The sequence below is a fragment of the Phyllostomus discolor genome, chromosome 10, assembly GCF_004126475.2.
Source record: "Phyllostomus discolor isolate MPI-MPIP mPhyDis1 chromosome 10, mPhyDis1.pri.v3, whole genome shotgun sequence".
NCBI lineage: Eukaryota > Metazoa > Chordata > Mammalia > Chiroptera > Phyllostomidae > Phyllostomus > Phyllostomus discolor.
In genome coordinates, this window is record NC_040912.2 from 45,429,115 (window position 1) to 45,441,350 (window position 12,236).

The window sequence follows — 12,236 nt, forward strand, 5'->3', positions numbered from 1 at the left end:
TTTTATTTTAATTTACTCTGAAATGTTTCAAAAAACAAAAACATCAGTTTTTTGTTTACTTGTAAAAATAGGTCAGGGTTCCACTTTACACATGTAAATTCTATTTTTTATTTTCCTGGCTAAGTGTTTGGCACATCAAATGGTCAAAGGGTATACGTTTTGACAGGACATAATCCTCTGAGTGAGTTTAAAATGTTTGTTACTGAGTGACCGTGCTCAACTTAGAAAATGAGTGCTTAGTATGTATGAATGAACCATTGGAAAGAAATGTTTATAAAAAGTAAGGCCATACTTCAAATGTTATTAAGTTGCTAATGGATATAAAATTAATTGTGAATAATTTGAGAATGTATTATATTTCAATTAGGCTTTCTACTAAGCATGGCATAAATAATTTCTACACAGTCCAAGTGCTAATGAGAAATATTCTATTGAAGATGTAACAATATTTTCATGAAGTTAAAGTTAAATATTGTCATTTCCTAGTGACCATCTTGAAAAACACCAGATATTAATTTTGTCTGTTTATCTGTGTTTCGTTTCTGATCTAGTTATTGCACAAAGCTCTCCCAGTTTTATAATGAAAATTATGTAAATTGTGTCCTAATGGAGTTTTTGATAAGAGAGAAACAGCATTTCCAATGGAAGACCTTGTCTTTGAGGACTCTGCTTCTTTCTGATTCAATTATTTTCTGCCACTGTACATTATATGTAATTTCCCAACAGCATTCAAAAGTGATTACCTAGCATGTGATAAATCCAGATCTCGTGTCATCAACATGCGCAAGCCCTCTTCATTGAAAAAGAGGTTGTTTCCACTGGAAAGGATTCCACACTTCCGAGATGGCTTTCCACCACTCATTAATAAGAATCTATCAGATTCTAGCTGACCTGAAAAAGGTGAAATATGTGGTTTACCTATAACTCCAATTACAGTCATATTATTTTTTAAGTATTATAAGGGCTTGTGTAGTTTTAAAATAGGAAGTCATAAATATCAAAGTAATAGAATTTGGGATAAGAGGTCTCTTCAACATTTTAGCATATTTGAACTGTTTAACCTTGGCTATATAACTTAAGGGTTTGCATGACAAAAGGAGGGGACCCTTTCCTGAGTATCTATGGTCCAGCCAGATGGGCACCTCCTTTCTGCATCTCTATACCTCAAAAAAAAAGACACTGGTTCATCAGTGAATGAGGGAGTGTAATGTGGCCTTTCCACAGGCTTCACTGTGTCCTCGCTACTGTGAGGGCAGACAAGTGTTACATAAAATAAAGAACAAACTGACAGTGACCAGAGAGGCAGGGGAGGGGGGATAACAGGGGAAAGAAGAGGAAGGGTCAAGTCAAGGAACATGTGTACGAAGGACCCATGGACAAGGAGAATAGGGTGAGGAGGATTGAATGTGGGAGAGCAGGATTGGGCAGGGCAGGCGAGAACAATGGGGTAAAAATGGGGATGATTGTAATTGAACAACAATAAAAAAATTTAAAACCCCCCCACAGTTTTAATGGGAGAAATTTTAGTATAATTTATTATTTTCTATTAAACAATAGCTTTCAAAACTAGCTCTCAGATCTCCTCAGATATTCATCTTAGATCTACTTCAATTTTTTGATTATGGTAAAATTCACATAACATAGAATTTACGATTTTCATCATTTTAAAATGAACAATGAAGTGGCATTTGCCACATTCCCAATGTTGTGTAACCTAGTTGCAGAAATTTATCATCTGTAAATAAAGCCTTGTCCCCATTAGGCAGTTACTCCTCACTTCCCTCTCATCCAGTCCCTGGTAAACACTAATCTGCTTTCTGTATCTATAGATTTGTCTATTTTCAATGATTCATATAAATGGAATCATATGATATATGGCCTTTTGTATGTTACTTCTTCACCTGCATGATGTTTTCAAGGTTCATCCACATTATAGCAAGTACCAGCATTTCATTCCTTTTTATAGTTAAATAAATAATGTATTGATATACCTAAATATAATGTTAGAATGTACCTTAAAGCCATAAATAATTTTAACAAATATAACTTGGGAAAAAGAAAAAATCTTTAATACTACTATCTTAGCATAGATAGTTATAACTATCTATGCTAAGAAAGTTAAGACTTTCTTTTATGAGGATATTTTCCCATAGTTTTATCCAACTATGGATATGCATAGAGTGCATACCCAAAGAACATATAATTGAGAATAATTTCAATTATTACATCATACATATTTTTTTCATGTTTTAGACTTATCTTCACATATAATGATATTAGATTCTAGGTATAACTGAGATACAGAAAGTGATAAGAGGCTAATTAATGGGTTCATGATGAAGTAATGAAAGGAATTTATATTCTGGAAACTTGTTCCCTCTACCCAAGAAGATTAGCCCTTCATAGAAATTTTATAAAATTACCAGTAATGAGAAATTACATGTGAAAGACAGTGATGAAAATAACCTTAGTTTTTCTCAATTATGTTTTTGTTCACTCTCAATGGCCATTGTTTCAACAATGGAACCCCATAAATTCAGAACTAAATGAAGACTTGGGTGGTTTCAATTGTAGTGATAAATGATGAACTATTAAGAGTAGAACTTAATGATTACTTTTATATTAAACTTGTGTTTAATATGTAAATTCCTTCACAAAGCTACATATAATTTATAAGAAAAGATAACCTTCAAAATCATCCTTGAGAAAATCAGGATTTTTGGTGCTTATTTTACAGGTTGGACCTGAGTAGCCAGGATCACAAATGCACTTGGTTCCATTGATACAACTCCCATGTCCATTACACATCTCTTCACACTGGGGACCAATGTAGACATTATCAATGGCCCATGTCACTGGCTGAGAGCCAGTCGGGTAAAATCCTTGGTACCATCTGAAACGCACAGATCTGGAAAAGAGGTACAAGTCTTTCAAAATCTAATCAACAGATCAACATACCTTCAAAGTAAGCACATCTGATCAGTGAGGAATGGGCAGTTAGTACCACTATACCACACTCAGAAAGAGAAAGCATAATTCAACATGTCAGGGATGCCAACTCCATTCCTCAGTGGGATTTTGCCAATAAGGTTCTTACTTCCAGTAAGCTCTTCCCAATTCTATATCTATGTCCAAATTCTTTTTCAATATTGACTTTCTGGGTGAAGCTTTCTCCATGCTACTATCTATACTCTGTATAACTAATCTTTTATTTTAATTGAGGTAAAATTTACGTAACACAAAGTAACCATTAATTATTTAAAGTATATAATTTGGAGGCATTTAGCAGATACACAGTGCTGACCAACCATCACCTCTACAGAGTCCTAAGACATTTTCATCACCCTAAAAGGAAACCCTGTGTGCATTAAGTGGCCCCCCTACTCCCTGCCTCTGGCAACCACTAATCTACTATCTCTTTCTATGGATTTACTTATTCTGGGTATGAACTCATACAATATGTGACCTTTAGTATATGGCTTTGTTCATTTCGCAAGTTTTCAAGGTTCATTGATGTTGTACCAAATATCAGAATTTCACTCCCCTTTTTTTGACTGAATAATATTCCATTGTGTGAGTATACTGTTGGGAAATGTCCTGCCTGGTTTCAGAAGCTGTAACTCCCCATGACTAAAGGACCTTAGGAACATAAGCCACTAAGGAGGCAAAGCTTATCTTCCTGGCAGGGGCACTGCCTCTGCCCCCTTTTACTTCATTCTGCTTGGCCCCAGATGGATGACTGATTAGCCAATGATGGGTAAGATTCCTCAAGGGAGGGATGATCTAAGATAGGCATGGTCATGAAGGGGCCCTCAGGGAAGGACTTGGGGGGCTATAGAAAAAGGAAGTGATGGACCCTCACCCCTTGGCTTTGACATAGTCTGAGTCCTCATTCTGTGTACAAGAAGTCTCCTAATCTCTTGGCCGCCTTACTTCCCCTGCCAGATTTAAGCCTGAAAAAATGCTGGAGGGTGGTGTAGCCCTAGGCAGGAACAGGTGGTTCCCCATGGCAATCAGGCCTAAGAAAGAATGCATAAAATCCTGTGAAACCTGCTTTGCTAAGGATGTCCTCAATTTTCTGATAAGGGTCCAAGCATAAAATGAGTTTGTTTTCCAAAGTTTTGTGGCCCTTTAGCTAACTGACCCTGGCTCAGAATAAGCCCTCAGAGTTCTTTGAATGTTATCTATTGTTTGATCATTACTACCTGACAATGATGAATGAGGACCTTCCTTGATATAATGCTCCCAGAAAGCAATAAAAGCCTGTCCAGGCAAGGGTTGGGGTACTCTCACCCAGAGATTATCCATGCTGTCCCTTTTCTACACAGGACTTCCGCAGCCTGTGTGGGTTTGTTTGTTGCATCCACACCACCGCAGACACCGCTGGCCAGAGCCTGCATCAGTATGCCAACTTTATTTATCCATTCACCAGCTGATGGACATTTGTTTCTACCTTGTGGCTATTGTGAATAGTGCTTCTGGGAACATTCATGAGTGAGTATTTGCTTAAATATCTGTTTTCAATTCTTTTGGGTAAAGTAGTGAGATTACTGGGTCATATAGCAAATAACTAATCATTTAATTAGTCTCTCTTGTTCTCTCTCTTCCATAATTCTGATGAAATTTCCATTATTATAGTTACCACAGGTGAATGTATTTAAAAGCATACCTATTTTCCTTATTGGCTGTGAACTCCTAGGGGCCAATCTCCATGCCTTTTTCTTCTTTGCACCTTCCATGGTGCCCCATACAGTGTGTAGATACACTGGGTGCTCAATAAATCTTTGTTGTGTGTTTTGTTATGAAAAGCCTTAACAGCCAAACTAAGGTGTTTTGGATTTTATTCTACTGGCAAGAGAGAGCCCCAAAAGATTATTTTAAAGAGAGGAGTGACAAAATCAGATTTATTTTAGACAGATGTCTCTTATTTCTTAATTTTTTATTGTATCAAAGGTAATTTTTCTTTTTATTTAAAAGTGAATTGTCTTATATTACAAAATTCAGTTCAGAGAAGGATTTATTTTAGAGGGGGCAGATATAGAGATGGCATGTATATTCATTTTGGTATCTTGTGAATCTGTCCAATTTTCAATTATCATAGAAACCAAATCCACAATAATTTTTAAACAATAATTAGAAGTCAATATTAGAAGACTTTATTAGATTTCTAAAGTTTGGTAGAGAGTAAAACAGAAGGAGTCAAGTTCCCCCATATAATTTTAACCCTCATTTCACTGTTTATAGCAAGACTCTAACTGCATTAAGCTGCCCCCCAAATGCCAGTTCATAATTCAATTTTACTTTCAAATACTTATCAGAGTTTAGTCTTGACAAGAAGCTCTTCCTATCTTGTGAACTTTCAGACTGCTGAGTTGAGGGAAATGGCTGGAGTTTTCCTTTGAACAAAAGCCTTCATGGTCTTTTAACTTCTTATTTATTCAAATGTTCTGAATACAAATGAACCACCTTGGTTGGATATTTATTATTGTTCACCTGCCTTGACACAAAAACTGCAAGTGCTATGATAAATGGTCTGAAAGGTCTGGTCTCACTGTGGTTGCCTTCTGCTGAAATCTTATCTTGAAAATTTCTCACTGCCACCCTCCCTGGCGAATGTCAGCATCTGTTCTCCTAAGCCAGTGATATTCAAAAGGACCTGTTCTCTAAATGTAAACTTAAAGTTTCAAGCGCACAAAAGTGCTTTCAATAAATAGGGATTTTGGTTGACTCATTATGAGCTGTGTAAAGCAAAAGCAATTAGGAGTTTCAAAGAAAAAAGACTTTAGACAAAAAGAACACAAAGGTGATGTGAATAAAATTCAATGGAAGCTTAATACTTACACTTCAAATATATGGAGGCAAAAATGGCCATTTCTGCAGCTGATAACATTTAAAATACTTTTTATGGCGCTTATTGTCCAGTAAGTACACAGAAAGGGGTACTCTAAACATGGGTTATACATTTTTTTTTAGGATCTAGCACTTGTGCCATTATTATGTACAATGCTGAATACAAACCAAGGGATGCTTCACTGAGTTGGAGAAAATTTAACTTTTGCCTTCCAGCAATTCATGGCTGTGTGAGTTTTAAGAAGGCTTTTAATTCTTTTCCTGAAACAAGGGCTAGACAACATTATGGAGGCAAGTTCTTTTTTGCAGAAATGGTTGAAGGCAGTTTGAAAGATAGCTTTATACCATCATGAGAGTGGGCATGCCTCCTTAACAGATTTACTTTCTCGTCATAGAAATAAAAATGACATGGAATACAAATAATATGATGGTCTAAGTTCTGTGCCTTTATAATTGGGGGAGGTATATTTTAAACTGACACCCTATACCAGTCAGTGAAAATATGGATCTCTGCATTTTTCTTGTTCAAATTGCCAAGTCACATCACCATGCCTTATGTGCAAACATAGCCTGGGGGACATAACCAAATGCTAAGTGAGGCAGGCTCCATGACACCAGAGCACTGTCCTATGAATGGGTCTCTTCACTCAGAACCTCGGATTGGCAGATCTTTGTGACCTTATTTCCTGCTCTTTTAAATAGTATTATTTCCATGTGGGAACTTACTGAAGCAAGTCTCAGTTGTCAAAACAATCTAAAGTCATGGCCTATAACCCATATGTAGAGTTGTTTCCTCTTTAATGTAATGCTTAGTTGGGCAATGAAAGGAAATTATAAGTCCATTAAATTAAAAACCTAGAGCTTCTCATACCATAATGGTCATAGTATTGGCCATAGGTGCCTAAGTGATTGGCTGTCCAGACTTTTTCCTGCCTACACTGCCCATGAGCAGGGATTTGGGGCAGCCATTCTTCTGTTGCAATACTTGGCTTTCTGGCCATAGCTGACTGGTCCAGATTTTCTTTTCTAGAAGTGTGGGATCATGAGTTCCAGAAAATGAGAGCTGTGGTTGCTGAATGATGTTAATATCAGCATGATAAAAATGAGTATTACAACTTTTGTTGCTGATGGCCTCATACTTCCTGAGTGGAGTTGATGTTATTATCCCCCAGCATGTTTCAAATAAATTTTTCCACCTTTTACTATGTCTTTCTATATTTCTTGTAATATATCATATTGAGTAATACAACTGATTTTGGATAAAAAGTTTTTCCTGAGCTACCCATGCCCAGTTTTTTTATAGACAAGCTTAGCCCCCCACACCTATAGCAGTTTCCTGGTTGTGCTGGCTGAGTCCTCAGCTCTGCCTATTCCTATGGTCTCCAGAGACTTTCCTTGCCTCCTCAGTTCTCGCTTTTAAAGATCCTTGAGGGCATTTTGCTTAGTAATGCTTTTTTTTTACCCCACCCCTTTAGTAATGCTTTTTCAGAAAAATAGGTCATCTCTTAGAATAATATCCTGCTGTAAATAGCAAGAATTAATAAATAATATATTCAACACAAAATATTAAAGGCCTTGATTAAATTATAAAAATTATGCTGATTATATGAAATATAAATAGATTTATGTTAAAAAAAGTCAAACTTTTGAAAATTCCCTTTGGCCCTTTTGGAAAAGTACTAGTGGTTTTTCTTGAAGACCCAAGACTTCTAATCATGCTGTTTCATACTAGGAATGTAAATCTATTTCCATCTTGAAAGTATGATATTAATACTTTCTTTTTTTTGACATACCCTGAAATTATAAGTTCTTTATTCTGAGGGCAAAGACAAATTTTAGGCAGGCTACTTTATTGACTTCCTCTCTTTATTCACCTATATTATTAGTTTCATTTGTTTGAACTATACTTTTCATTTCATTTTTGTTAGAATTGAAGTCTTTCATCTCCAAATAGATTTTCAACAGAAGAGTCAAATACAGGATGGGGCAGAAGTAGGTTTACAATTGTTCATATAGAAAATTATATAATAATTAATAAATAACAATATAAGAATAAACTCTGTTTCATGTACTCATAACTGTAAACTTATGTTTGCCCACCCTGTATATATAATAAAAATGCTGACAGAGGTGGAAAAACTAGAAATGCCTGGGGGAAGAGTGCTTACAATTTTTTATGAGACACTGGAATATTCTGTGGGCTTCCATGCTCACATGTGTCTTCTCCTGGTGTGAGAAACATAGGTAGATATTTGAAAGTCATACAATTCTATCTGCATTTATATTGAGAAGGAGGAGGGAGAGGGGAAAGGTTACAACATTAGGGGAAAACCATCTTCCTGTTGCTTTTTAATTCATCTAATAAAGACCCATGGGGACATGAACCCCCAACAGAGTACGATCCCCAGGTGCTCTTTAAAAACTATCTCCAAATCATAAGTTAGTAGTGTGTTAGCTCAGTGTCTTGTATTTTAAATGTACATCAGTCTGTTTTAAGTGGAGAAATGAAAAGAAATGTAAGGTGGAGATTTCCCCCCGATAAAGTCAATGATGATGTCAGGAAGAAAACTGTCAATGAAAAATAAATGTGGCATGAAGCAGCGTGTCCTTACCCACAAAGGTGCAGTTTCCCGAAGTGTACAACCTCTCTCCTCCAGCCCTGGGTGGTCCCCGCGTAGTAGGTGCTGCTTGGGTGGTGCTCAGTGGAGCACAAGGAGCTGACATGGCTGCTGCTGTGGTAGCAGAGAGGGAGCAGCAGGTGCCAGGTTGCCCCAAAGTCCCGTGAAAATTCCAATCTTACTGGATCAGCAGATGAGCTATCAGTTGAGCACCCAACATTGATCTTGGAGAAAAAGAAAAAATGATACAGATTACTTCAAAGCAACAAGCCTTGAAATGATTCACCATTTCATTACTTCTCAAGTCCATTTTCCTAGGAACGGTCTTGCTGAAATATTTAACACTATGAAATTCTGTTTTGCTTGAAAAATATTATATATTATCTTTAAATAATACTTTTTCATAAAGAACCTCAATGGGTCTCATGAAAAATTTATTTTCCCTCATTTTATAAAAAACTAGAAAGTGGGTAAGGCAGAAGCTGGTACAGAATTCCAAATCTTACCTTTGGCCTACTTTCATAGCCAAGCCAAGCAAATAGTAAGGAAAAGACTATTTCCCTAATTCTAACCATGGAGCTTTACCAGTTGCTAGACAGGAAGACCTTCTATTTTCATTCTGGTGACAACTTCAGAATACATGTAATCCCAGTTTTGCACAAGGAGAATCTTTAACATGTATTTAATATTAAAATGCCATTTCCTGGGCATGGGGAGAGCATTCTCAGAAAGACCTTTTTCACCATTGAGGAAACAACCATTCCATTCCATTTCCCATGTAAATGAAACTAAAACTTAATTAAATAAATGTATGTGATTTTGTCTATGAAATGTTTCCTCTTCCCATTGGGTTTAACATTTTCTTGCTTATCATAGCAACCAGATCAGATATATGTATATCTATATTTATATAACATTGATTGTTGTTGAACTTCCTCCTCTTACTTTCTTGTGAGTAAACTGTTGAGATTTGATAACCTTTTCAACTATAGGCGTTGGTTTCCACCTGCATTCTTTGGATAACAGAACTCTTAAGGGCCAGAGGTGCTACTTTTTACCAACATTCAAAGCATAACTGTTAGAAAATATAACAGGTAACATAGTAAAATCAGAAAATATAACAGAAAATTTAGAATAGATACAGAATAATTTCTTTGTTAAGGCATCATTTGGTCCCTGACTTTTAAGATGAAAGAGACAACTCTAATTTAGAGAATACAGAGAAGTAATCTAAAATGAGTATTTAAATCTGTGTTGATGGCATTAGATGCTATTTTAAGTAAGTCTGCCAAATGGTTGGTATGGATCTGATATGACACAAGTATCTCTGGAAGTTAATACTATTGACCTCTTATCTAGTTTTTGAAATACATAAAGGGTTTCTAATACATTATTAATTTGCTTTCTTGAAAAATATATTTCATAAATATTAATGAAATAAATTATAAAAACAGTGAAGCATTATTTTATCAGTAAAATTCATGACACCATGGTAAATATTACATAAATGTGTTGGCATAATATAGACTATAGTTACGTTGACTTGGGTCCTAAATAACACATAAAAATTATGAAAATAATAATACTAAAATAGTGTAGTCCTTTTTATATTTATAATGTTTACAATAATTTATTTAATCAATTTCCCATTATAGTAGTACATGGGGAGATTGTATCATAAATAAAGGACAAAAATTAAAAAATAAACCTTAGAATGACAATTGGTTCTGCTAATAAAATGAATTATGATATAAAACCTCTTTAGTCCTTGTATAAAAACAGAAAGCCATAATGCACAAAATTGTATGAGATTTCCCTCCTCTTTCCTGGATTTTTTACAAGACAAAATTTTAAGTATTTCTGTTGGAACAAAGCCACATACCTCAAACTGTATGATGGTGTTCTCATTTACACTGAGGTCCCGAGTGGTAATGGAATGCTCACCCACTTCATTTGAAACAAACACCATGGCTGAATCTTCCTCACTGTTATACAGAAAAAAAAAACAACAAGGAATCAATTTGGGCAAGAGTTCATTGTGATTTGTGTAGAGCAGTGGTTTCATTTTTAGTTTCTGAATTCAATACTTACGGTGCTCCCTTTGAAGAATATGGGCAATAGAGACCAATGTTACCACCAGGGTAGAAAAACCAATTGTCTTCTCTGGGCCCAAAGTCAAATGTATCCAGAAGTATTACAGGGTTGTTTAAATTATTACCATCAATAATGAAGTCATCAATGATCCAGATTTCTTCTTTCTTACCTATGGCATTTTTGGATAAAGCAAGTTTTTTCAATGGTGAAAATCAGATGGACATTTTGCTCATTGGAAGAAAGTAAAGAACAGAAGGAACACAGTAACAATAGGTTAAACATATGCCTCTACACAAAGAAATACTAACTATATAACAGTGTATTTACAGTGATTATACTAATAATGTGAAACAAATTAAGCTTTCAATCATATTAAATTGACATAGAATGGAGCAGCCTTTAAAAAATATTTTATTTATTTATTTATTTATAGAAAGAGGGGAAGGGAGGGAGAAATACAGGGAGAGAAACATCAATGTGTGGTTACCTCTCATGCACCCCCATGTGGGCATGTGCCCTGACTGGGGCATGTGCCCTGACTGGGAATTGAACCATCAACCCATTGGTTTGCAGGCTGGCACTCAATCCACTGAGCCACACCAGTCAGGGCAGTATGGAACAGCCTTATTAATTCAAGAAAGATGTGACAAACAGCTTGTGAAAGTGTGTTGTCTCTTTTGTCATAGTGAGGCTATGGACCCTCCCACTGGCAAGAGTGAGCTTTGAGTTTGTTTTTGTGGTTTTGGGGAATATATAAGACATCTGGATCTGTGAGCAAGGGCAGTCAGCCTTCAGGATTAAAACGAAAGGTACACTGCCATGTCTGTTCAAGGAGCAACTTATGACTTTTTAGAGTTAACCTACGGTTTAACATCATACTTTTGTCACGCTAAGGACAATGGTTATTAAAACATTGCCTAATGCATAATTTTATTTTATTGTTAAAAATGACACAGAATAAAATACTCTGTTATATACCTTATTCTTTCTTAATGCTTTTCAAAACATCTGTTTATTTAAATATATGTAGAAATATACAGAAAACTAGAATTTGATTCTATGACTTAGGCTGGGTGTTTAAGGAAGATATTACTAAATAGATAAGAAAGGCAAATCCAGGCCGCTTTTGTAAAAAAACAAAAACAAAAACAAAAACAAAAAACACTGTTTACATTGAACTGGAAACAAGGTGATGAGACCATGCCAAGCAGAAACCTCAAGATTTCCCAATATTGGTTTTTCACTGATTCCTACTTTTAGTATAATTCTTACTAAATATTAAAAAAAACCCCTGTAAACAGGAGCCTATGGAAAGAACCTGATGATTTAAATGGTCATTTCTCTTTCTCTCTCTCTTTCTTTCTTTCTCTCTTTCTCTCCATATATGTGTGTGTGTGTGTAGTTTTGAAAGCAGTTGGTGAAAACAATAAAGAAAAATCAGGTAAATATTCAAACATAACACAAAGACAATATCCTCTGGATTGTGAAACTGGTTACATTCTTTTTAGGATTTTTATTTGGTCTAAATATAAAAGATTATATTTAATATAAATATAAAATGTCCAAAACATAAAAAGATTATGCTTTCTGTTCACAACAAGTTAAAAACACTTATTTAAACTTATTAGTTATAAAGAAAATACTCGGGTTAAATTTTAGAGATGCCAGCATATT

The 12,236-nt window shown here is 35.3% G+C and overlaps 1 protein-coding gene across 5 annotated transcripts in view; it reads right to left on the minus strand.

The window, feature by feature from the left end:
• RELN (reelin) overlaps positions 1 to 12,236 on the minus strand; it is a 567,213-nt gene that overhangs the window by 73,702 nt on the left and 481,275 nt on the right. For all 5 annotated transcript variants that reach the window (XM_036010728.1, XM_036010729.1, XM_028525327.2 and 2 more), the window contains exons 39-43: positions 10,560 to 10,731; positions 10,351 to 10,453; positions 8,463 to 8,692; positions 2,688 to 2,908; positions 744 to 891 (exon numbers count right to left, since the gene is read on the minus strand). In XM_036010728.1, coding sequence (XP_035866621.1) covers positions 744 to 891; positions 2,688 to 2,908; positions 8,463 to 8,692; positions 10,351 to 10,453; positions 10,560 to 10,731 — 874 coding nt within the window. The remainder of the gene's footprint in view (positions 1 to 743; positions 892 to 2,687; positions 2,909 to 8,462; positions 8,693 to 10,350; positions 10,454 to 10,559; positions 10,732 to 12,236) is intronic.